The following is a 26,017-nucleotide window of genomic DNA, read 5'->3' on the forward strand; positions in this document are numbered from 1 at the left end:
GGATGGCTGTAGACGTAGACGTAGACGACGAATACGAGAAGCTTGTTATCCGAATGAACCCGCCCAGGTCAGGTTTATCTTCCCCTTGCTCAAGAAACCAAAAATCTGTCCATATTGCTCTTACCCACTTGAAGTTCTGGTGTTTAATTGTGTGTTTGTGAGATGGCTATCTATGCATTTGAGGAAACATGGAATTCTTGGTTAAAATTTCAGGATATTCGTGATTTTTTTTCTTTGGGTTTTCAGTTTGTTGGTTTATGCTTTCTTCTTTCTTCAAAGGCGTTTCTATTTTATGTTGCGGGTGGCATGTTTTCGGCAATGTTTCTTCGGTATTTACTGCGTTTTGGTTCTGGTTTCTTGGGGTGTTACAGGGTTACTGTTGATAACGGTTCTTGTGAGAATGCAACTCTAGTGAAGGTATGGGAGTTTCAATTTACCCTGTTTTCTTTTTTTTGTGAAGTTGTGGGTTGTTGGGGAGAGATTGCTTTGTAGTTTTAAGGTGTGAAACTTGATGAAATGTGCAGGTTGAGAGTGCTAATAAACATGGGCGCCTACTTGAGGTTGTGCAAGTTTTGGCAGATTTCAACCTCACAATTAACAGGGCATATATATCCTCTGATGGAGAGTGGGTCATGGATGGTAATTAGTCTCACTCTGGCTTAAAGGAATTTATGCCCGATTCACTTGTATTGTTCATAAAAGAAAAAATGAAAACTGGAACTCTGTATATGAGGCATCGTCAAATTCTGTTTTTCCCTCTTCTTTTCCAGTATTTCATGTTACGGACCAAGAGGGCAACAAGGTCCTGGATGGAGAGGTCATCAACAGAATTAAGCAGGTTAATTTGTAGATCCCCACCTTGTTTTAAAATCATAAATTGCTGTTATTTGTCTATAATTTATTACTTGTTTGTTCTGCTTTTCTTTATCAGTTATAGGCGAGGCTAGCGTGTGCCAAATTTTGAGGTTAATCAAGTGTTGTACTGTAAATTTCTTCTATTAAATAGGATTTCTCATTGTATTGTTTTGATCATTGTTGGTGTAGTTATATGTACCAATGTAATCTTGCCTGCCACCTTTTCTGTTAGAGAAATTATTGATAAAAATAATGCTATTTGGTTTCCTTTTCCTTTTTATAAGAAGAACCATCACGAAAACTCATCAAGCTTCAGTACATTCGCTGTATATGCATTTTTGGATGTATTGTAGTTCTTAATACTGTTATAAATATCTTGTTCTTTGGCGTTTCATGTTCCTAAACGTACTTGAATGAGGAAAACTGATGTGTCTCTGTTTTCCTTTGGGTCTTTCTTCTTTGTTTCAGTCATTGGGAACTCGGGCATGTACACTGACATCTTTAAGAAGGTCTATTGGTGTACAGGCTGCTGCAAAACATACATCTATTGAGCTAACTGGACGGGATCGGCCAGGGCTGCTTTCTGAGGTTTTTGCAGTCCTTTCAAACCTGAAATGCAATGTAGTGGCTGCCGAAGTTTGGACCCATAACTCAAGAATGGCTTCCCTAGTTTACATAGCTGATGAATCCACTGGATTTCCAATAGACGACCCAGAGCGGTTGGCTAAGATCAAGGAGCTATTGAGGAATGTCCTTAGGGGCGACCGAGATAAACGTTGTGCCAAAACAGCAGTATCAGTTGGTATGACTCATACGGATAGGCGACTCCACCAAATGCTGTATGCTGATCGTGACTACGAACATTACATGAACAAGCCGCAGGAAGATGTGAATGATAGGAGCAGTCCACTTGTGACCATTGAGAATTTCTTTGATAAGGGATATTCGGTTGTGAGCTTGCAGTGTAAGGATCGGCCTAAACTGCTGTTTGATGCTGTTTGCACTCTAACTGACATGCAGTATGTTGTTTTCCATGCAACTGTCATTGCTGAGGGTTCAAAAGCATTTCAGGTATCTGTTTATTTGCTAGAAGTATGCAACTTTACGTGTTATCAAATCGTTTAACTTTGGTTTTCTCATGTACCGTATCGCATAGCAGATTTAGTAAAAGGCCAATTCATTGGGAGCTCTGCTTTGGAGCTATGAAACAAATATTAACCTAAATGATGAACTCATTTGAACCACTAAGCTGTCTTTTTTAATTCTGCCACTGAGGAAAAATAGTATAGCATTAGGTACTGCAACATGAAATATTTAATTGGTCTGAATGCTTGTCAAGTGTATTCTTTTGTTGATATTGAATCTGAACAGCTCAAGACTGAAATTTGGCATTTTAATTTGTCGTGGGGTTTGGATTATCCCATGTATCATGATGGATAAATAAAGTCTGTTTCATTTGATTGTTGGGCATCTTCTGTTCTATGCTAAAAGTGATCAAACACTTTGACATAACCTCTGATTATCTCAGGAATACTATATTAGACATATAGATGGGTGCACTGTTAGTTCAGAAGCAGAGAGGCAACGTCTGATCCGTTGCTTAGAGGCAGCCGTTAAAAGGCGCAGCTCTGAGGTATACATAGCTTTGTTAACCAGTTGCATGACTGATCTAGCATCCCTGCAGATACATGGAAATATGGATCATCTAGTCTTGGTTCTACAATGTGCAGGGACTGAGACTTGAACTATGTGGTGAAGATCGGGTTGGACTGCTGTCAGATGTGACGCGAATTTTCAGAGAGAACGGCCTCTCAGTCACGCAAGCTGAGGTTACAACGCGAGGTTCACAAGCAGTGAATGTGTTCTATGTCAAGGATGCATCTGGGCACCCTGTGCGGAGCCAAACCATCGAAACCATCCGCAATGAAATAGGCCAGACCATGCTCCATGTGAAAGACGATGCCTACTCAAAATCTATACCACAGGAAAGTGGAAGGTTTTCCTTGGGTAATCTCTTCAGATCAAGTTCAGAAAGATTTCTCTTCAATTTGGGTCTCATAAAGTCGTACTCTTGAAGACTCTCTCTCTCTCTCTCTGTACCATGAAGGAATAACCAAGAAAAAATTTGCCAATGTAGAACCAAACTCTCGTTGGTCTCAAAGGCATGACCATCCTTGCCCACATGTAAACTTGGTGTATAAAATAAAAGAATTCAATGTATATCATCAATGGATTCCTTGCTTTCCTTTTTAATGTGTTATTGCTATTCTGATAGAATAGAATCTTAACAGCAAAAGGGGTCGTAAGGTTGCTGTTGAGAATCTCCCTACGTAATCATTCAACATCAATGATTCCCAAGGATCATGGATTCCCATCACTGGGCAATCTTTTTCCCTAACTACAGAATTGCCTCAGACATTAGACTACCACCAACCAGGCAACTCAACTATTATGGTTCTGAACCACAATAGCATACCACACTGTGGTACACAGGGTTATCAATGGGTCCAGTTTGTATCGGGTATCTGACTCGTCCCAAACCCGAATTCCCAGTTATGGGCATGGAAAGTGCCAACACTAATAATATTAGGGTCGAATCAAACTCAATCAGAGCAATATGTGGGTCAGGGTTGGGTCATGATTTTTGCCGGATAGGGCATTATTAATAAAAATAAAATTTTTAAATTATGCGGGTCGGGGTTTGGGATTCAATTTTTGTCACCCGAAAAAACCTGAACCCAACACCCACTATTAGTTATATGGTGTCCCCGACCCGACCTGTTAACAGGACCCAAATGCTAAATCTGACTGTATGGGTGTGTTTAGTATGATTTGTTTACCATGTCAGTAGGTTTAATTACTATTATATATCATTTGATACAATTTTCAAGGTACTTTAATAGCTCACGATTTTAGGGGGGCGAGGATGATACTGAACATATTAGGCCCCATTTCTTATTCTGCCTCATAGGTTTTCAGTGCTTTATGATATCTCTGAACCGGTAGATGTGTTTTGAATGCTCGATTTAGTGAGAATTGACTCTTGGATGATGTTTTTTTGACGAAAAAACATATTTTTATGAGCCAAAAAAACTGGTATCTTCAGATTTTAGATCACCGGAAAAACCTGTATACATGTCAGCTTCCAGCAATCCGAAAACCGGTTCTCACTAAACAAAGCCTATAGATCACATCTATGGTGTTAGGCATGAGAAAAAAAACTTAAAACTATGATTTTTGAAAGAGCCTAACCAGACCTGACGAAAAAAAGGGCTTAAGGAACACATTACTATATATATATATATATATGGAGAACTGAACATATTAGGCCTTATTTCCCTGTTCTGCCCCATAGGTTTTAAGTGTTTTATGATAGATCTGAACCATTGATTCCGGCGATCCCAAAGCCGGTTTTCACTAAACAAAACCTATAGATTACATCTACGGTGTTAGACGTGAGAAAAAAACTTAAAACTATGATTTTTGAATCGGCCTAACGAGACCTGATGAAAAAAAGAGGCATATATATATATATATATATATATATATATATATATATATATATATATAGTGGTAGCTGCCTGACTACTCTTGTGCCTGACAGAAATGGATGCGCGCAATGCTCAGCATGTGCCTGTGTAATAAAACGACTTTTAGCAGTGCTTTTGAAGCTTTGCTAAAGACGAAAAAGCAGCAGAAGCTTAAAAGCCTTTTTTACACACAGGCGCGTGAGCAAGTGGCTTGTGGCTTGTGGCTTGTGCAGTGCCAAGTCCGAGTCTGATGTTCGGTTCAGACTTAAGAGTCTTCAGACCCGAGCCCACACACGACACAAACTGCGACTAGGTTGGCCAAGTCAAGCCCATCATTGGTTAGTGTGGTGTCAGACCAAAATGATCCTAGGGTTAGGGTTTTGACCACCAGCTGCTTTGGCTTTTCTGGTTTAGTTGGGAGATCTCGTGAGGGCGACGACCCTCACGAGATCATACGGTAGGATTCGTCCACGTGTCACTAATGACAGATTAAGGGTCAGGATTATGATAACTAAATGAATGGTGTGATTGGTTTTGGTTGCCTTAATGGGACATTCTTGATTCATGAGGACCAACATTAAACGAATCGGTTTGACCCAGAGTCATCTCAGGATAACCGGTTTGATTATCTTGTGTATCGGAAACTCGGGTTTGCCACGTGGCAACTGTAATAAAATGTCACTATTCTTGCGAATATTAACTAACCGAAAATGTCCGATAGCAAGTTGATCGGTTAATTCAATAAGAAATGGGAGTTAGTGTGCGATTTTGTTGGTACTATCCAATCAAATCCAATTTATTGATTTGATTCAATGAATAAATTTTCAAGTTCAACCAACCCAATTTTTATTGGAAATATCGAGTAAGAGTAGATAAATAAGAATCACGAGGAAATGTTTCAGAAGCCGTCTTTTTGGCTTGAGTAATTCCTACTTTAATACATGCATGGAGCAAGCCTCTCTCCCAGCATTCTTTTATCAAAACCAAAAAAAAAAAAAAATTCAAACCCCACAAGAGATCTGCTTTGCTCCAGGGTCGAAGCTGACCGTACTCACCTACAACAACAACAACAACAACAACTACGCCTTCATCCCAAAACAATTGGGGTCGGCGATATGAACCAACAAAGAAAATCATTATGGGTCTTCCACATGAATCATTCTCCTCCATTCATTTCTATCCAATGCCATGTCCTCGGTGAGATTCAAAGCATTCATATCCTTTCTTATCACCTCCATTCATATCCTGACCGTACTCACCTAACCCACAAAAAAAATGATTAAACTCGATCGTGGAAGGTATGAGATAGCTTTATGGTTAGGCCACGGCTTAGTAACACAGGCAATGTTGTCAGTATCGGAATCGGACCTGCATCGTTTGGCCAACGATTCAGGTGAATCGAACTGATACCGATTCTCAAGTGAATCGTTCTCAAGACAGCTTTTCCTTCCATACAATATGTGTATCATCCTCCAAAACTTTGGAAAGGAGAAGGCAAATTGACAAGTTAGGGTTACAGTTAGAAACCAAAAAACATTGCAGAAAATGAAGTGACAAAACCCTTACTCATGATGCAAGGTTGTGCAGTCCGCAGAAACATGTCGCCATGGGCTTTGAATTTGTGACGTCCTGTTAACTTGGAGTTGCACCTTACTCCAGTTTAATCATATGGAAAAGAATATCACCACTGCATAAAATGAGAACAGGATGAAATCATTCTGCTAAACCCTAGTATGCACCAAATATTCACAGATTCTCAGCAACCAAATCGACAGTTCAAATGAGATAGTGGGATGGTTAAGTCGAATTTATCATAATCGAGGAGTCTTGAGTTTAATCCTACCGAGCATTATTCTCCATTTTTATATTTTTTATTTTTAATTACCCCCAAGCTTGCTTATAAAAAAAAAACACGAATTTGTAATACTCATCTTAAAGTCATATCGGTAGATAATCTTGTCCAAACTGTTATCTGAAAAAATAAAGATAAAAAATATTCTCAAACTCTTGCCACATTTTTCGACACCGCAGCACATCGTGTGCATTACATCTGTAAAAAGACTTCACATTATATGTAGCATGGCTGCTTGACAACCACACATCTTGGCATTTCTCAAGATGGGTGTGGTGTCGATCTTAAGAAATGTTGAGATGGATGGTCATCAGCAGCGCTGCTGCATAAAAATGACATTGTAAAAAGCACGTTTTTTTAACACTAGGCAAGATGGGAAGTCCCCCTATGAACCAAGAATCCTCAGCTAAGGTAATGTTGCAACTGTAAGCGTCCAAACATGGATTTGAATTGGAATGAAAAACCCTCAAAACTTGTCTTTTTTTTTGGGCTAAGCCAAGGATTGCTAGGCCTCTAATTGGTAAAACCCCTGACAGGGCTCCCCTCATATGATAAGAGCCACATGGCACCGCGTGGTTGGTAAGAGCTGTCAGTGCATGTCTCCTTATGGTGGGACTTTACAGGATGTGGTACATGATCATGCATAATATTTGTATTTTATTCATTTTTATTTATTAATGATCCATGATAAAAATTGTATTAAAAAAACCCATCTTTATCATTGTTTTCGAGAATTCGCTTCGAGATTGAATTTTCAGGAAAATCACATTTTCTGGTTCGACCTTGCGTTTTTCAGTATTTTTATTAGTTTTAGAATTTTCTTAATTATAGTTTAGTTATATTAGGATTTAATTAATTATTTTTAATTAGTTTTAAGAAAACCTCCTTTTTGAAAAACACATTTTTTAGAGGTCTCTTTTGAAAATTCTTGAAAAATTATCAAGACTTTTTTTGGAAATTCATATTTTGCCCTAATTAAGAGTATAAGTATTAGGTTTTCCAACAAAGAACAGGCTTTTTCTTGGCTGAACCATATGCCCCCCTCTCTCTCTTCTCTCTTTTCCTTGCTTTCTCTCTCTTCATGTCGGTTTCTCCCTCTTTCCTCCTTTCTTCTTCTTTGTCTTGCTTCTAGCCTCATCGTCACAACCTTGTCTTCTTCGTCGGAGAAGTGCGCATGCAGCCTGGGATCAGTCACAACTTCTCTTCTCTTCTCTACCAGTCTGTTGGAGGTAAGCCGTAGGTGAGCCTCTTCTCCCCCCTCTCCGTAGCATAGATATTCTTTTTTTTTATCGATTTAGGTAATATATCAAAAGAATAAGTTTTCTTAGTTGTGTTCTTCTTTAGTTAGTTGTTGCGTTTTATTTTTTTTATTATTTCAATCGGTTTTTAATCCCAGTGTTTTATTCAGTCACTGCATATGATTTTATTCAGCCGGTATTGAATCTGTGTTTTGTTTTATTTATCAGTCTCAATGTTTTTATGTTATTCAGTCAGTGTCTTGTTTTATTTAGTTTCAGCATTTTTTTTTCACATTGCGTTTGACGTTGTCAAAGAACCAGGGTGAAGAGGTTAGTCAACGTTTTAGTTTTAATACAGGATAGTTAATTTATTTCATATAGAATTCATTTTTGTATATTGACGTTAATAGATTACATGTTTTGATTTTTTTTGGTATTCAGCAAATGTTAATTCCCATTCCGTTCAGCCTATAGTTAAGTTAACGTAGGTTCTGCAATTTTGTTTGATTAGTTAACAGGCTTCAAGCAAGTGACGTTAGTTTATAGTTAGGGTTCTTATCCATTGACTTTAATTGATGTTATAATTTAGGTTTTGATGTTGATTTATTTTGGTTAGGATAGGGTATAGTTGACATATTGCATTGCATTAGTAGTTATTTTATTCCATCTTCCTTCGTATTTCATTAGTTGATAGCATATTGCATTAGCTGATTAGATCGTATGTGTGTTATTTCGTTTAGTTCATGCATTATTTCTTTATTAATGTTTTTTATTTTTTGATAGTATACGTTGCTGCACTTTATTTGTGATTTATTTTATTAATTGTTCAACTCATTAGTCGTTTATTCATTAGTTGTTAGTTCATAGATTAATTCATTTATACGTTCTCAGTATTCCAGATTTAATTATTGCTATATTCAAGTAGTTTGTTTGTTACACAATTTGTTAGTAGTTTATTTTGCTATTTTGCATTTTAATGTAGTTAGTTTATGTAGTTTAGTTCTTTCTTGCTGAATTTTTAGTTTATTAATTATTAGATTTTGTTTAGTTTTATTTGTTCGACTGTGTTTTGTAATTTTGATTTTTGCATAAAAGCGTTTATACGTGTACCTTCAAAGTGCCCTTTGAGGTTCTAAAAAGTTCCTTCAAAAAGCCTTTCAAGCTTCTAAGAGAGCTCTCAAAAATACAAGACATTTAAATTGAAATAAAATACTATTTGTTTGGATTCATAGGAAAGCACAAGACACAAAGGATAAAAGACTCGAAGCACTGAAAACCTTTTCTTTTATTTTTAGCTTAGATTTATTTTATTTCATTAATTGAGTTTGTAATAAGACCACTTATTTATATGTTTAAAGTTCTTCGCAAAAGGTTGCACTGGCTTTTTTTTGCTCAATTAATTGATTTTTTTTGCAATAAAATATAATTTAGTATGTTTGAATACAAAATATTTCTCGTTTCCTGAGTTCGACCCGAACTCCACCACTCATGCGAACTGGTTTTCATTATTTGATGCACCATTTGCACAAACATTTTTATTGAAAATATATTTCTAAAATACTTTATTAAAAAAATTGCATTAATATAGTGAATAATGAATAATAACTGGTGGGGGTCTCCCTAACCCCAGCTGGTCTTTCCAAAGAAAAGAAGAGCTACATGTAAGATTTTTCTCCATAGTTCCTTTAATGATTTTTGCCAATTGCAGTTTCTAGCTTTTGCACCAATGGAGGCTCCGCTTGTCTGGCAGGAGCAGTTAGTACACATCACCTTGTGTTGGGACGTTGCAAGTTCGAACCCCAAATGATATAGATGTATAACTGGTAGGGGTCTTGCCTAACCCCAACTTTCTCTAAAAGCTTCTAGCTTTTGCGCATGTAGAAGTAAAACCATGCATCTAAAGTTATTAGGTTAGATTGTGGTTCATCCAATCACTTTCCCAGAATCGCCAGGAACAACATCAAATTCATGGAAACATTAAACAAAAGTACACACACACACAAAAGATCCATATGCATGCATAAACAGCATCTTCAGTACATGTGCACCGCTTGGCAATATTAGGAAAATCTCAACATCGTTTTTTCCATAAAATTTGAAACGGTTTCTCTACATGGTGTGATACCTATGGAGGAAACAAAACATTTTCAGAAAACGCTGCAAAAACTGGGTTTTCTTTTATTCTGATACATGGCCTCTATCAAACCAAAGGAAGCTCACCGCACTCACTGATCACTACTTTCTTTTTAGGCCGGTCACCTCTGTCTGTCTCCTGGGATTCGATCAGTCTCACAATGTCCATACCCTCAAGCACCTGCCCAAAGACAACATGCCTCTGGTCTAACCATGGTGTCTGTATCAGAAAGAATGTCTGTCACTCACAGGTGTCTTGCAGTAAAATTCGACGATGATCATCAAAATTTGACCAAAAACTTATCTGAATGAGATATGATCTCAAAGTACCTTAACAGTGCAAATGAAAAATTGACTTCCGTTTGTGTTAGGTCCAGCGTTTGCCATGCTAAGAACTCCAGGCCCCACATGCAACACTACAGAGTAAACAATTGAGTATTGTTTTCAGAAAAGAGAAAAGGTGAGAAGTTAATAACAATGGAACTTAAACAAAAGAATGTCCCGGTCATTACGTTTGAAGTTTTCATCTTTGAATGTACGTCCGTAGATACTCTTCCCTCCAGTTCCCTGAAACAGAGAAAGTAAATGTGGCTCAGAGATATCCCCTAGTGAAGTGCTCGGTGAGAGTGGTCTAAAAGACTAAAACCATGAAGAATAATCAGGTTTCATCTCAAAAGAAGGTTGCTTAAAATTTAATTCGTTGAGTCCATTGATGCTAATCAGCATGACTCTTTTATGTGATGCAATATTAAAAACAGAGGTGATAAGAAGACAAGATCCTGGAGTGATAGCATAGTCGTCAAAGCTTAATCTTGGTCAAGATTTCTAAAATTCTAGAAATTCATGCAGACCTCTCTCTCACTCTCTACATCTTTTCCCTGTTTCTCCTATGGCTATATCATATTTCCAACCCGCTATTGGTTGTGTTGGTGTAAAGTGTGAACAACAACAATTGACATCAACCATCATTAATGAAATCTACCTCCCTCTATTGCTCTTGTTCCAAAAACATGAGGAAAAAAAAGATATTTTTTTTTCAGAATCACCTTCCCTCTTGATTCATTCTCTTTGGATTATACATTAAATTATGCTTCAGCATGTCTTCCTCTAGCTCTTTTTTCTTTTTTCTCATCTTAACGTATTCTTGAAAAACTTGACTCAAATGACTTTCTCGTATGGAAGAAGCAAGTCATAGTCGTATGGCTCACTTGGATATACATGATCTGATGCCCTTTGAATTTCTATGTTGGAGCAAGCTGATGAAGACAAACGGCAGGAGCTCATTTTGGGGGTTAGGAAGGAGCAGGTTTTGCTTAGTGAAGAGAAAAGGATCATCAACCACCAGCTTATATTACCTCTACCCTTTCACAGTACATTTTTATTCAAGCACCCCAAACTCCACAAGGTTGAGCCCATGGAACCATCTTCATAAGACAATTGATTATTCCCAAGTGTCCAATTTTTTATTAATGTAATCAAAGAAAAAATCTGAAGGTTCTAGTGTTGATGTCCTCTTACGCAGAAAACCATTGCATCAAATCAATTGAAAACCATTGCACATGTTGTCGTTGATGAAGATTTAGTAGTTACTTTTCTAATGGACCTGGGTAGTTTTCAAATTAATAGTCACCTCAATCATGGCTATTACATGTCTTTTACACACTTGATGCATGGCACCCTTCAATATTCAAATATGTTTTTACCACCAAGCTCATGATATTGAAAATCCTGAGCTGCCACCTTTTATGACTTCAAACAAATCAAAAAATCCTCCAGTAACATATATAAGATATGCATATCAGCAGAAGAACAAGAATGAGCATACGAAGAACATGTAGTTTTAGCTTCAAACAGGAGATCGCCATGGGCAGTTGTAATCTAGGTTCAGATTCAGAGAGTAGACAGTTGCAGGTGTTAAAATGTACTCCTATTGTGTGCATACATACATACATACATACATATGTGTGTATATATATATATATCATTTACTAACCCGAGAAAGGGTATTTTAGGCTTTTCACATTTTACACATTCCAATAGGAATATGCTTGTACTTTTTATTTACTTTTTTTCTTTTTCTTTTTCGTACTGACATTGGGGGGGGGGGGCAATGTAGTCGTTAGGCCCCTCCAACGGTCACTATTCCAACGACTATATTGGAGCCCCTCTAAGGGTCCCTCTTTGGTTCTTATAAATAGGGGTTCTCCCCTTGTACATTTAACAAGTTTTTAGGGTGAGAGCTCAAGCTCCTTTGCATTTCAATAAAGAGATTTATTTTTATGGCCTTGTGCATGTGTGTGGTACTTTTATGCCTTTGTGCATAATTATTCAAGTGTTCTTTGGGTGCCTTTGTGCACATCTCTTGTGAGGAATTAGTGCTTGTATGCATATTGTCTCTTTGAAGACATTTTTATATGGTATCAAAGCTTGGTTATTATAGAAGTGAAGAGTGTGCCACTTCATTTTATCGTGTGCCTTGAAGTCGTGCACTCCACTCTCTCTTGGATTTCGGTGTGAAGACCTCTTATCATTTATATCAAGAAGCATACTTTATTAAGTAAGCTCTAAGGAACCCTTTTTGTGGTAAGAATTTCTTCTCTCCTCTTTTCTTCTCTTCTCAAATGGGGGAAAAGGATTCACACTTCTCTCTTGGGTTCAAATTGAATGGCTCGAATTATCATATTTGGACCGGAAATATGAAAGCTCATATCAAGGGTAAAGGGCTTTGGAGATATGTAGGCTCTATACCGAAACCGGAAAAAAAATTACTTTGGTAGAAAAAGGGAAAATAAAAATTCTTGAAGGTGAAGAAAGAAATAAAGCTCTTGAAGACTATTTCAAGAAGCATGAGGAATGGGAGATGAAAAATTTTAAAATCCTATCATGGATTTTCTCATCCGTTGAGACAAAGATCAATGCCAACATCATAAAATTTAAAAAAGTTTCTCAAGCATGGCAATATCTTGAAAAGATGCATACTTCATGAGATTTATCTCACAAGTATTATCTTAAAAAAAGGGCTTTGATCCTCCAACAAAATGAAATGACTATTAGAGAAAATTTTGCGAAATTGTCATCCATTTGGGATGAACTTGTCATGCTTGAACCAAAATGGAGTACATAAGCAATTGGAGGATGATCGATTTTTTAACTTTCTAAATGGGCTTAGACCCGAATTTGAACAAATACGATCCTCTCTTCTTTTCTCCTTCACTTTCCCTTCTCTTGAGGATGTTATTACCAAACTAAGTGGGGAAGAAACCCGTATGGATATAAGCAAAAACAACTCAAGTGTTCTTGCAACACCCTCCAACCAAGAAGAAAGTAATGGTGTAAATGTCGTTTCAAGACCAGGAAACAATTTGAGAACCTACAAACCTCCCAACTTCAAAAATCAAAATCAAGGATCAAGTGGTCAAGGAGGTAAAAGAGACTATAGCAAGATTGAGTGTCACTTTTGTAAGGAATCGGGACACATCAAACCGGTTTGCCCAAAATGAAAGAAGTTGCTAGCTATGGCTACCACATCTCAACCCCAAAATGAAGAAAGTTCATCTTCTTCAAATGGAGCTCTTTCCTTGCATCAAATTGTGGAAGCACTTCAACCACTTCTCAAGGAGGCAATTTTCGGAGTGGCCACATACACCTTCTTTCTTCCCGGTAAGACTTCTTGGCTTTTGGATTTGGGTGCCTCTTTTCATATGTTTCCAAATATTTGTTCTCTCTCCGAATATTTAAAAAATCTCTCCAATTGTGGAAGCACTTCAACCACTTCTCAAGGAGGCAATTTTCGGATCGGCCACATACACCTTCTTTCTTCCCGGTAAGACTTATTGGCTTTTGGATTCGGGTGCCTCTTTTCATGTCTCCAAATATTTGTTCTCTCTCTGAATATTTAAAAAAATTCTCTTCAACTTTTGTTTCAACCGTGGATGGCACTTCTCTTGAAATCAAAAAAATTTAAAATTGTGAAGAACAAGGTTTTTTATCCCTAAAATTAGATTTATACTAAAATTGAATTTATATTTGCTTTCAGTCTCTCAACTCTCGGACCATGAATGTAATATAAAATTCTCATCTAAAAAATGTTGGATACAGGATCGTCGGTCCGAGAAGTTGATTAGGGAAGGCTTTAGGAAGGGAGATCTATACTATGTGGATTTTCTTCGTATTCCAAAGAATCTTTTTTGTAATGTTGTGCAACATAAAGACATTAATGTATGGCACAAAAGACTTGGGCATCCCAATGTCACCAAGATTTCTTATTTACCTTTTGCCAAATATCCATGTAAGAACAATTTCACTTGTAATGATTGCACTCTTGGAAAAATGAGAAGTTTGCCTTTTTATCAAAAATCGATGTTTACTAAAAACCATTTGAACTTGTTCATTCGGATGTTTGGGGACCAGCATCCGTTATCTCAAAAAAAGGGTTTGCATATTATGTGATCTTTGTGGATGATTATTCTATATATTCTTGGATATACTTTCTCAAATTTAAAACTGATTCCGGCGGAGAATATCTCTCAAATGAATTTAAGAGTTATCTTGAAAAACATGGGATAATCATTAAAAATTATGTCCCAAAACACCTCAACAAAATGGTTTGGCCGAAAGAAAACATAGACACATCATTGAGACATCTAGAACCTTATTTCTCAAAACAATCCAAAAAGATTTTGGGCTGAGGCGGCTCTTGCGTCCGTCTATCTCATCACTCGTCTTCCATCCAAAACTTTAAATAAGGTCTCACCCTTTGAAATTTTGTATAAAAGAGACCCTGATTATAGTAGGTTAAGAATTTTTGGGTGCGTTCTTACAAATAAGAATGATAAACTTTCACCAAAGGCCATTCCATGTGCTTTTCTTGGATACTCCGAAACTTAAAAAAGGGTTTCGATGTTATGATGTTGAAAACGATAAATTGTATGTGTCTAGAAATGTAAGTTTTCTAGAAAATGTTAGTGGGTTTGAAAGATATGAATCTCACGAGAAAAATGTAGATTACTTTCTTATTTGATCTATTATCTAGAGATGACGACATTAGTAACGATGAGTCCGCACAAAATAATCTTAGCAATAATGAAGTAGAAGAAAATAACAACTTTCTTCATCCATCTATCTATCAAGAGATTGATGATAGAACATACAAGGAGTTGATCATCTACACACATATAGACAAAAATATAGTGAACCTAATGAAACAACTACATTAAGTAATGAAAGTTCGCAAAGAGAGAGAAATAGGAAACCCACTTCTAGATTCATATCATATGACTCTCTCTCCCAAACATAGAGCATGTCTTAGTGCCATTCACTCATACATAGAACCAAATTTTTTTGAAGAAGCCAAAAAGTGTGATGAATGAATAGAGGCTATGGAAAATGAACTTAAAGCCCTTAGAAAGGCTAAAACATTAAAATTTCAAGATCTTCCCAAAGGTAAGAAAACTATAGGGTGTAGATGGGTTTTTAAGGTCAAAACCAAGAGTGATGGGACTCTTGAGCGAGATAAAGCTCGTCTAGTTGTTAAGGGTTATGGTCAAGAATATGAGATAGACTACGATGAAACATTTGCTCCTGTTGCACGAATGGTTACAGTTAGGTGTCTTATTACAATTGCGTCAATTAAAAAGTGGAACATATACCAAATAGATGTTAAAAACGCCTTTTTAAATTGAGACTTAAATGAAGAAGTTTACATGGATGCTCTTCCTGGAATGAATTGTCCCAACGGAAAAAAAATTCGCTTACAAAAAGCGCTTTATGGTTTAAAGCAAGCTCCCAAGGCTTGGTATGACCGTTTTAACAACTTAATGACAAAAAATGGATTTATCTCATGCTATACTGACACTACCCTTTCCTATTTGCTATAGTGATGGATGAGCTTACGCAATCAATTCAAGAAAATGTGTCGTGGTGTATGTTGTTTGTTGATGATATTGTTTTGATTGATGAGTCTAGAGTTGGGGTTAATGCTAAGTTAGAATTATGGAGACAGACATTGAAAGTAAGAGGTTTTAAGTTGAGTAAGAGTAGGACAATATATGGAATGTCGGTTTAGTAAGCAACGAAGTAGTGATGGGAGTGTAGTGAAGCTTGGTGAGCAAGAAATACCGGTGGATGACTGTTTCAAATATTTGGGATCTATCATTCAAAAGTATGGAGAAATTGATGATGTAAATCATAGGATAAAGGTTGGGTGGATGAAATGGAAAAGTGCAACTGGAGTGTTGTGCGATCGTAGAATGTCATTGCGGTTGAAGGGAAAGTTTTATAGGACGACAATTAGGTCCGCTTTACTATATGGTACGGAATGTTGGGCTGCCAAGAGACATCATATTAAAAAAATGAGTGTAGCTGAGATGTGTATGCTTAGATGGATGTGTGGAAATACAATAAAAGATAAGATTTGAAACGAGGTGATACGTAAGAAGGTAGGCGTTGCATCCATTGAAAATAAGATGAGAGAGAATCGTTTACGGTGGTTTGGACATATTCGGCGAAGGCCTAATGATGCTCCAGTTAGAAGGATGGAGAAATGGGAAAATATATTAGTTAAAAGAGGTCGGGGTAGGCCTAAGAAGACTTGGATGGAGATGATAGGAAATGATATGAATGCTTTGAACCTCACCGAGGACATGGCATTGAATAGAAATGATTGGAGGAGAAGGATTCATGTGGAAGACCCAGAATGATTTTCTTTTTTGGTTCATATCGCCGACCCCAATTGTTTTGGGATGAAGGTGTAGTTGTTGTTGTTGTTGTATACTGACATTGCCCTGTTTGTGAAGAAATCTGTTGCAGGTATTGTAATCTTGCTATTATATGTTGATGATATGTTAATTAGAGGTGATGATGTCAAGAGAATAAAAAGAATTAAACATGCATTGACAGAAAAATTTGAGATGTCAGACTTAGGGTTTCTGACATGTTTTTTAGGCATTGAAGTTGCCTTTAATTATAGAAGATATTTTCTATCCCAAATTAAACTTGCTTGTGAAGTCATTGACAGGTCAGGTATTACTGATGACAAAATTTGTGAAACCCCAAAAGTAGTTGAATCAAAGATGAAAATTGATGATGGGATTCCTCTGGATAATCTCACTCCTTACAGACAACTGGTTGGATCATTTATGTATCTTAGCATCACCAGGCTCGATATATCTCACGCAGTTAATATCGCCAGTCAATTCCAACATGCCCCTACATCGGTACACATGAGTGTCGTTCTTCGCATCATCAGATATATAAAAGGGATAATAAATAAGGGAGTCTTTCTTCATCTTCTGAGTTAAATTTAATTGCATATACTGACTCTGATTGGGAAGGTGACCCTAATAATCGTCACTCCACCACTGGTTTCTGTATTTTTTTAGGAGAATCATTGGTTTCTTGGAGATGCAAGAAACAACAAAAGGTGTCTTCATCCTCTACCAAAGTCGAGTATCGAGCCATGGCATCTACAACCATGAAAATAGTATGGATTCACCGCCTACTAGAGGATATGAGAGTTTGCGTTCAAGAACCAACAAAGTTATGTTGCAACAACAAGAGTGTGATATATATTGCCAAGAACCACACCTTTCATGAGCGCACGAAGCATATCGACATGGACTGCCACTATATCCGAGAAGAATACTTGAAGAAGGTCATCGATCTCCCATATGTGACATTCGAGTATCAATTGGTTGACTTCTTCACTAAGGCGCTCTGCTCTCCTAGATTTAATTTTTTTCTTGGCAAACTTGCGGTCATCACACCGTAAGTTTGAGGGGGGGTGTTAAAATGTACTCCTATTGTGTGTGTGTGTGTATATAGAGATATATCATTTACTAACCCAGGAAAGGGTATTTTAGACTTTTTACATTTTACACATATTCCAATAAGAATATGCTTGTACTTTTTATTTACTTTTATTTTCTTTTTTTCTTTATCGTTTTTTCTTTCTTGTTTTTTTTTTTTTTTTGTACTTACATTGGGGGGGCCCAATCTAGTCGTTGGCCCCCCTCCAACGACTAGATTGGAGCCCCTCCAAGGGTCCCTCTTTGGTTCTTATAAATAGGGGTTCTCCCCTTGTATATTTAACAAGTTTTTAGGGTGAGAGCTCAAGCTCCTTTGCATTTCAATAAAGAGATTTATTTTTATGCCTTTGTGCATAATTATTCAAGTGTTCTTTGGGTGCCTTTGTGCACATCTCTTGTGAGGAATTAGTGATTGTATGCATATTGTCTCTTTGAAGACATTTTTACAGCAGGCAATTCTGATTAAATCATTAATCATCTCATGAAAGTCCTCTCACAAGGACCAAATAGATAAGTTGGTTAGTCATGAAGCCCCTTGAGCTCAATTTCAAATAATCATTTCTATAAATAATTGAAACTTGAAAAAAATGCTAAACCTGATTATTATGAAAAATGAGATGCACACTTTTGCATATGTGGGCTGGAAAATGATTTATATTATCAAGACCAAACTTTCCAAGTTCCCATAGGAGAAGCATGATTTCATTTGGAGGAATACCATGATGTCAAATGCTAAGCCTAGATCATCCACTGCTGAGATCGTATCATGATTCTCATCAAGGTTAAAGGCTATGCCAATAAACTAAAAGTTGACAAAGACAAATCCATGGAACTCAATTAAAAGGCCAATCTTCCAGCAGAAAGTTTGACCAAGGATATTGAAAGCAAGAAGTGAAAGGCCAATAACAAGAATGAACTATAAAGATAGAGCCTACAGGACAAATGGTTCGGAGACCTTAAAATTGTAATCTACATAAGAGCATTGCAAGTGACAAATGTGTTACTAATATATCCTGGTCAACTATCTCATCTGTGAACTATCTTTTCACCTATCATCAGCTTTCTTTAGCAAAGTGAGGCTCAAAAGAAAATTGTTTTGTCATCCATTAAGGTATTCTGTCCTTGCTAGAGGGTCAATACTATCATCTTCCATGACAAATTGCATACCGGTTCAAAAGACAATGGATAAAACTTAAAGTAATTGAGGTCATGAGTGAACAGTTCAACACTTACAGCCTTGTCTTAACCCAAGACATTCTTCCTTTGTCTCTTCTAGAAAACTCTTAACCTTAGTTGTCCGTACATCAGGGTCAATCCCCAAAAGGTCACAAAAACCATTTTTCAAGTAAGAAAAATCATAACATTGCCCAGAAACATCAAGGAACTATAAAATCTACAATAAGGAACACACTTGGAGACTTTATCTTTGAGATAGAATGGAAATGCAAACTCTTCGGGTTGGCCTCTAGGAAAAATAATAATTTGAGAGACATGAAGAAATCCAAAATATTTCTTATTCACATAAAAAATATCTGCACAAACTACCACTCTTTCCTTCCCCCCATGTTTAATTGACCCCTGGTACACTTAGTTACCCCGCATGTTGCGCAACCATGACGAAATTGCTAAAAAAGAACAAGTTATATACCATAATTCCAAAACAATTTTTCAATCATGAGAAAAAACTCTATCCCAATCGAAAGACATGCATCTGTTTCAAACCAGACTGCTCAATGGCAGGTGATTGCGACTGAATTTCATCAAATGGGAGTTTCACTGGTGTTTCCAGGAAAAAAAAGTAATGTTAGAGATGCATTTCTTCAGATATTCGCATACGGAACTTCGGATAAACGTGAGAAAGCTACTCCCATCATGTCCACTCACGAATCCTAACACTTATAGAACAAAGAATGTGCTGGATAGAGCCAACAAATTGTGAGAAAGACAAACTGTAACGGCTATAACAATCCAAAAAGAAGCACATATTGTGTAAGAGTAGCATCCCACATTTTACTTCCTTGCCCTTCTCAGATGGATAAATGAAATCAACTCAAAGAAGAACACTACTCAAAGCACCCATAGAAGAATCTGAATCAACAATTTTAGAAGACTAAAACCAAATGACATGATTGTAATTTGAAAAAAGAAAAAAAAGCACGAAAAGGTAATGCACAAAAATGAGGAAGAAAACACACATTTCCCTTTTCGAAATCTCCTCCTTGAATCATGAAATCCTTAATGACACGATGAAACGTAGATCCATTGTACCCGAACCCCTTTTCCCCTGATTGAAAAAAAAACAAATATTATGAGCTTTCAGTATACCAGTAAATTCAATAACACAACACAACACATACTCGTATTAAACCACCACCATCAAGAACCCATTTCCTACCAAACAATTAGAAAGATAAAACGTAAGAACATGATTAAATGAAGACCTGTACACAGAGCACGGAAATTCTCCACCGTTTGAGGGACGTCATCACCATACAATCCAATCACAATCCTCCCGACAACGCTTCCCACAGGATTCCCAATGCTTATATCAAAATAAACTTTGTGGGTAACCTTGGATTGAAATCCAGCTTCCTAAAATCCCAAAATTCCAAAAAAAATAAATAAGATACACAACATTTCAACCTTATTCCACTCAGTAACAACGAAAAACCCAAATGGGTGCGCGATTTCCGCAACAATTCTACACCAAAGAGAACGAAAATGAAAGCGAACGAAGCTAATGGTGGATACGGTGATGTTTTACCTGCAATGCAGCACGAGTGGAGCTAACCAGAGTGGCGCTTCTTCGGGTTGACGAAGAAAGAGGAAGAAGACCACCAGAAACAGAGTAGAAAAGGGAGGATGAACACGCGGATGATGATGGGCATCTTCCCAACCTGATGAAACTCGTGGAAGAGGGAAGCAACCGACGTGAAGAAACGCTATGGGAGCCCGAAATCGCCGTCCCCACGTTTCCCTGCCGCAAGAAACCGAGAAAAAAGAAAAGAAAAACGAAAACCCAAATCAGAAAAACGAAAACCCAACTCAGAAAACGCGAAATCTCGAGAGGAGAGAGAAGGATTTGGGTGGGGGAGAAGAGGAAGAGGGGATTAGGGTTTTAAGGGGACTACCAAAGCAGTGAGAAGGGTGGCCATTGTTATCGTCAGGACACACACGGAGGCTTCAGAGTGAGTTTCTGATAAGTTGCTAAGCGCTTCCAGTATTTTATGTCTGCTTCGGGAATGACGAAAATAGCCCCACACTTGGTGTGTCCAACTCTTATGATGAATTGGGGAAACCGGGTCGGGTCAGGGTTGACCTTGACCCGCTCATATAACTAATAACCACGTTCGGGTTTTGTCAGGTCACAAAAATAGAATCTTAAATCCAGATTATCATAATTTAAAATTTTTATTTATATATATAGATATATATATATATATATATATTCGGGTCCTGTCGAGTACCCAGCAAAAATTATAGGTCGATCTCAGCAAAATTCATGACCCAAACTCAGCCTGCACATTGCTCGGGTAGGGTTCAGATCAACCCGAATATTACTGGGTTCTGCACTTTCTATGCTCATACCTTGGGATTTGGGTTCGAATCGAATTGGGTACCTGATATAAACCGAACTCGTTGACGGCCATAGGATAAGATGAGGGCTGTGTTGAGTGCAAATGTGGAGAGTTGATTAGGGGGCAAGAATGAAAATGAAATGAGATATTCTCAAATATATACCTAGTATGTAACGTAGTTGTATTTCATACTTGTATTTTGGTGTAATTGTTTTGGGATGAAGGCGTAGTTGTTGTTGTTGATTTTGGTGTAAATAAGAAAAACACCTTTTTTTTTAATTTATAACCTGAAAAAACGGCACCGAGAAGAAAGACCTGATCGCGCTGACTCAACCTATCATACCTATGGTCGTCGTGCTGCCATGCAGGCGGCATGAGGATAGGACTCCTGCCCCCAGGGCCTATGCTACACATTAGCTTGCACAGAGGGGTGTCACTCATGAGAATCAAACTTTGACTGCTCTTCTAGCAGCCAAGGCGCCCGCGCCAACCCCTCCTGATCAATCAAAGTAATACTTGCAATATGTTCTTCACAATAAAACTATTTTTTTTAATAGATTGAAGATTTTACACTGCTAATTAAATAGAATCGAGCATAATTAATGACAATAACAACAGGAACTGATTAGGGAGACCCCCACCAGTTATATATCATACCATTGGGATTTGAACTTGCAACCTCCCAACACTAGTGACGTGCACTAACAGCTCCTACCAAACAAGATCTTGATACCATGATATATTCCCAACTTAGCTTAGTTATAAGCTGTATAATTACAAAGCTTGGGCTAAGTTATAAGATGTATAATTACACAACTTGGGAACCCACTTAGATCGAAACTGTGAAAAGGTGTTTAACCATTGAGCAACAGGCTCAGCTTGATTGGTAGGAGCAGTTAGTGCAGGTCACCTTGTGTTGGGAAGTTGCAGGTTCAAAACCCAATAATAAGGTTCTATAACTGGTGGAGGTCTGCCTAACCCCCAAAAAAAACAGCTGAAATCTGTGAGCTTTCTAGCTGAAGATTAGCAAGTAGTTAATTGATAGTATTAAGCGGATCAACATACTAGAAATTTTCATGTTCAAAGTCGTGTTGGCTGGGACTTGCTGAAGCATCAGTAGCAGGGTGAAGAGCATCAAATTTTTTTTTTTGAAAGGCAAGCTGGGGTTAGGCAGACCTCCACCAGTTATTATTCAACTTACCATGGGGTTTCGAACCTGCAAACTTCCCACCATAGGAAGACCGCACTCACAGCTCCTACCAACCACCCCCGCAGCCCACAGCTACAGAGCAGGCCCCATATGAAATGCTGTCATGTGATTGACTGTGTCGAATGGTCATGGCACTTAGCGGCTTTCAGGATCAAGGTTGTTAAATGATGAGGTGAAGCGAGGCGTTGAGCCTGCCCTTCGCCTCTGAGGCGTACGCCTCAGGTACTGAGGTGTACGCCTCTCACAACACTGTTCAGGATCTCTGCACGTTGGTGAAGATCATCGATTTGCATTGACCCATGGGGTAACTATTGAATGTTGTAAGTCACCCAAGCGCAGCAAAAGATGATCACTTAGTTATACAGCTATACCATTGGGATTTGAACTTGCAACGTCCCAGCACAAGGTGACCTGCACTAACTGCTCCTACCAGTTGTAATTCCCAGGTTTGATATACATAACAAGCTGAAATGCAAGTAACCATGCTTGATATATTCTAGGAGATAGAATATGATTAGTCCAAGATCTAAACCACGACAGAAAGTCTTGTTGATCAGTTTATCTGTAGGTAAAACAAATGAGATACTGACGTCCAAATAGCTTTGATAGCAAGGCATGCAACAAACAGATGAAAAAATGTTTCTTCCTTGTGGCATATATGGCAATGTTTTGCAAGTTAAAACCCCAGATGCATGCAATCTTGAGTGAGCAGGTGTAGATCTCCAAATTTTGAAAACCAAGAAGAGGGTATTCTAAAAAACCTTGGATTCAAAAAATTGGATCCCAATTTTAGAAGACGAGAATGTGGGGGTTGGCTCTTCAAGTAGCACCTCTTTTCTCCTCCTTTGAATAGGAATTAGCCACTCTAGGAAATTCAAAATCTTCAATGATCAGGCTTTAGCTTGCAAGTGACTCTCAAATGTGGGTCCTACAAAAAAGGTGAGGTTGATGTTGCGAGATACCATCAACGCTCGAAAAGGCATGAAACAAAGACAAATATATGAAATTATAGGCAAACATACTCCATATAAATTTAATAAAATAAAAAAATAAAAATAATAAGAAAGTGAACTGACATGTAACTCTTATAAGACAAGCTATAAATTTGACAATACCTTTGTAAGGCATGGGCTCAAGGAGGTTCAAATCAAGTAGAATGGATCCTATGACAGGTGATCTAGACCTAGATTTAAGTAGATAGGTTCGATACGGTGAGGGTAACTAGGTTATCATAGTAAGAACACTCTCTCACTCAAAATCTAGATGCTCTAGGAGGAAGCCTAGGCCTCTATTTATAAATTTCTTGTTGTGTATGGATCATAATCCTATTGGGTTCAGGTCCAAAGATCTGGGTCCACCTTTGAATGACATAGCGGAATCTTATTGGCTAAAAGTTTTTGAGGTTTCTTTCTGATTGGTTCTTGGTACTAAGTTGAATCCTATTGGTTAGAGTTACCTAACTTAAAGGCCAAGTAACCTAAAACTTACTAAGCTCAATGAATCTAAGATGAGAGTAACCCCCTAAAGTTTATTGATTGATTTTGGATCAAGTCAAATGGTCAAGATAACACTTGGATCTAGATAAGGTTCAAAGATATGAATGACAATTGGATCTAGATTGGGTCTAAAGATTCGAATAATAATTGAATATGAATCAAGTCTAAAGATTCAAATGATAGTTGGATATGGATCGAGTTCAAAGATCTAAACGACAATTGGATTCAGGTGATTCTAGGCGACCATTTATATCGGATATGAATCTAGATTAGACCCATGTTGACAGTACAACTTGTTTTGACCATAACTTTTGTTCAATTTTCTATTTGATGCAATTTTTAGTTTGTTGGAAAGCTTATGAACTCTACTTTAATTATTCTTTTTAATGCAAAGCTTGTAAATATAATTTTCTTGGGAAAAATGCACTTGAAACAGATACAATCATTTTAGACATAAAACATTGGTGTTTCAATGACACAATCATTTGAAAAAAAAATACAAAAATATAATCAATCAAAATTGAGGTGTCTATAGATGCCCATGTTTGTTGTGAAAACAAAGAAAGTAGACACACCAATTTTTAGAAGATAAAAGATTGACTCTAAAGCTAAGCGTTTCGCGAAAGTTCTGTGAAAGATAATGGCCTCAGCTAAAGAAATGTGTGTAACTTCACATGAGGGTTTCTTTGCGATGCTCTTTTAAATAAGCAGATAGGTCTTTGTTGAATGACCTAGGCCGAAGACTAAGGTAGTATTTTGTTTCACACAAGGGTTTTTCCTTGAAATCGATATAGCGAACAAGAAGTCTTTGCTAATAAAGGTCAAACGAAAGATAAAACAAGTGTCTTGTCGCGTAAGATACCTAGAAGATCGCTGACAAGTTTTTTAAAAGATAGAGAATTCTTCAAATAATAGAGACAGAGACAAGCTTTATGACAAAGATATCAGGATATGATACGGGCATTTTGGTCAAGACACGCTTGGAGATAAATGTGGTCATGTGCTTGTTAAATGGGTATCAAATTTCTCTATTAATCTGTGGGACAACCTATAAACCTAATGTCTATTTATCTACATTATGTTTTTAAGATATGACTGAATAGATTTTCTAAAAAAACAATTGGATTTTTAGCTATGTCAACTGCAAAAAAACATGTTAGTAGCATGCAAGATATGCAAGTAGATACTAATGTAATAATGCATAAAATATGCATAAAGAAATGCATGAAAAACACATAAATATTATGAATGTATAAATATGGATAGAGGGCATGAAATATTCATAAATATGTATAATGCTTATATGCTTGAAGAATGAATGCATAGAATGACATGAATGTTGGTCAAAAGCTTTTAAGAAAATGATATGACGGATCACAACCCTTTCTTTTAACTTTTGTTTTCTATAATTTTTAAAAACTTTTGGAAGAAATTTAAAAAATACTTACACTTTTTGTAACAATCAATAAAGAGCTTGAAAGTTAAAAGGAGAAGCTCCAACAAGCAAAAAAAAATTTAGAGCTAAGGCAAAACGGAATGGGGAATTTCTTAGTACACGATGAGCATGAAGGAATACAAAAACTACTTACTCAATGACTGAGATTCCTGTAGGCCAGAACATTCTTTTTATTTTCTTTTGATGCATGATGATGTACTATAATGCCTCGAGATTTCTAACCCTTTTCTCTTATTAAAACCGACAACGAAAACATCTTCGGCTAGGGTTCAAAACCTCAGGCGGATTGCATTCCAAACAACAATAACAATAAGACTGAATTTAAATAGTAATGTATATCTAAAATTCAGCTCTCGAAAAAGAAAAATGATTGGCTCTTGATGCCACCGCAGCATCCTGCGCATCTATTCTAGTAATCTATTCTATACTTATATTTTTGTAAGGATCAGAACAACCCTCTACTAGGAATACAATGACAAAACATGCATGCATAGATACATGCATACATAAACCATATTCTTTTCAAGCATTCACTATAACTGAATCATTAATACATAACATGTTACACAATAATTGTAACAACATTCTAAATTATATGCATGTCTTAATAGAGAAATTGCAGCATCCTACATGTCATGGATAGCTTATAATTCTTTTATCTACATTTTTCCTTTAAATGATGCATGTCCTGATTCAGTACATATACATTCACTTTTATTTATTTTTATAATACTCTATGGGTACGACAAACACATTCCAGATTAGAGACATGAGTAGGGGTATATTGAATCAATTTGTGTCTTATTACCCTGGCCTTACATATCCTCTCTGGTTGCGAGTGAGGAGTGAGACTATCGAAAGAGA

At 37.1% G+C, this 26,017-nt stretch overlaps 2 protein-coding genes across 2 annotated transcripts; one reads left to right on the top strand and one right to left on the bottom strand.

Annotated features, from left to right (window-relative positions):
* The first annotated feature begins 268 nt into the window (after window positions 1-268).
* Window positions 269-3,080, top strand: LOC149851453 (ACT domain-containing protein ACR4-like). Its single transcript, XM_090015193.1, has 6 exons — window positions 269-417; window positions 525-639; window positions 771-838; window positions 1,324-1,926; window positions 2,384-2,488; window positions 2,586-3,080. Exons 1-6 carry the CDS (start codon window positions 307-309, stop codon window positions 2,928-2,930), a joined length of 1,347 nt encoding a protein of 448 aa, XP_089871319.1. The 5' UTR covers window positions 269-306; the 3' UTR covers window positions 2,931-3,080.
* Window positions 3,081-9,492: 6,412 nt separating this feature from the next.
* On the bottom strand, window positions 9,493-20,648 carry LOC149851454 (photosynthetic NDH subunit of lumenal location 5, chloroplastic-like). Its single transcript, XM_090000766.1, has 7 exons — window positions 20,545-20,648; window positions 20,178-20,390; window positions 19,855-20,005; window positions 19,609-19,697; window positions 10,121-10,175; window positions 9,939-10,024; window positions 9,493-9,828 (listed from the first exon to the last, which is right to left on the bottom strand). Exons 1-7 carry the CDS (start codon window positions 20,566-20,568, stop codon window positions 9,676-9,678), a joined length of 771 nt encoding a protein of 256 aa, XP_089856892.1. The 5' UTR covers window positions 20,569-20,648; the 3' UTR covers window positions 9,493-9,675.
* Window positions 20,649-26,017: the final 5,369 nt, after the last annotated feature.

The sequence above is a fragment of the Nuphar pumila genome, chromosome 1, assembly GCF_984573655.1.
Source record: "Nuphar pumila chromosome 1, dmNupPumi1.hap1.1, whole genome shotgun sequence".
NCBI classification, from domain to species: Eukaryota; Viridiplantae; Streptophyta; class Magnoliopsida; order Nymphaeales; family Nymphaeaceae; genus Nuphar; species Nuphar pumila.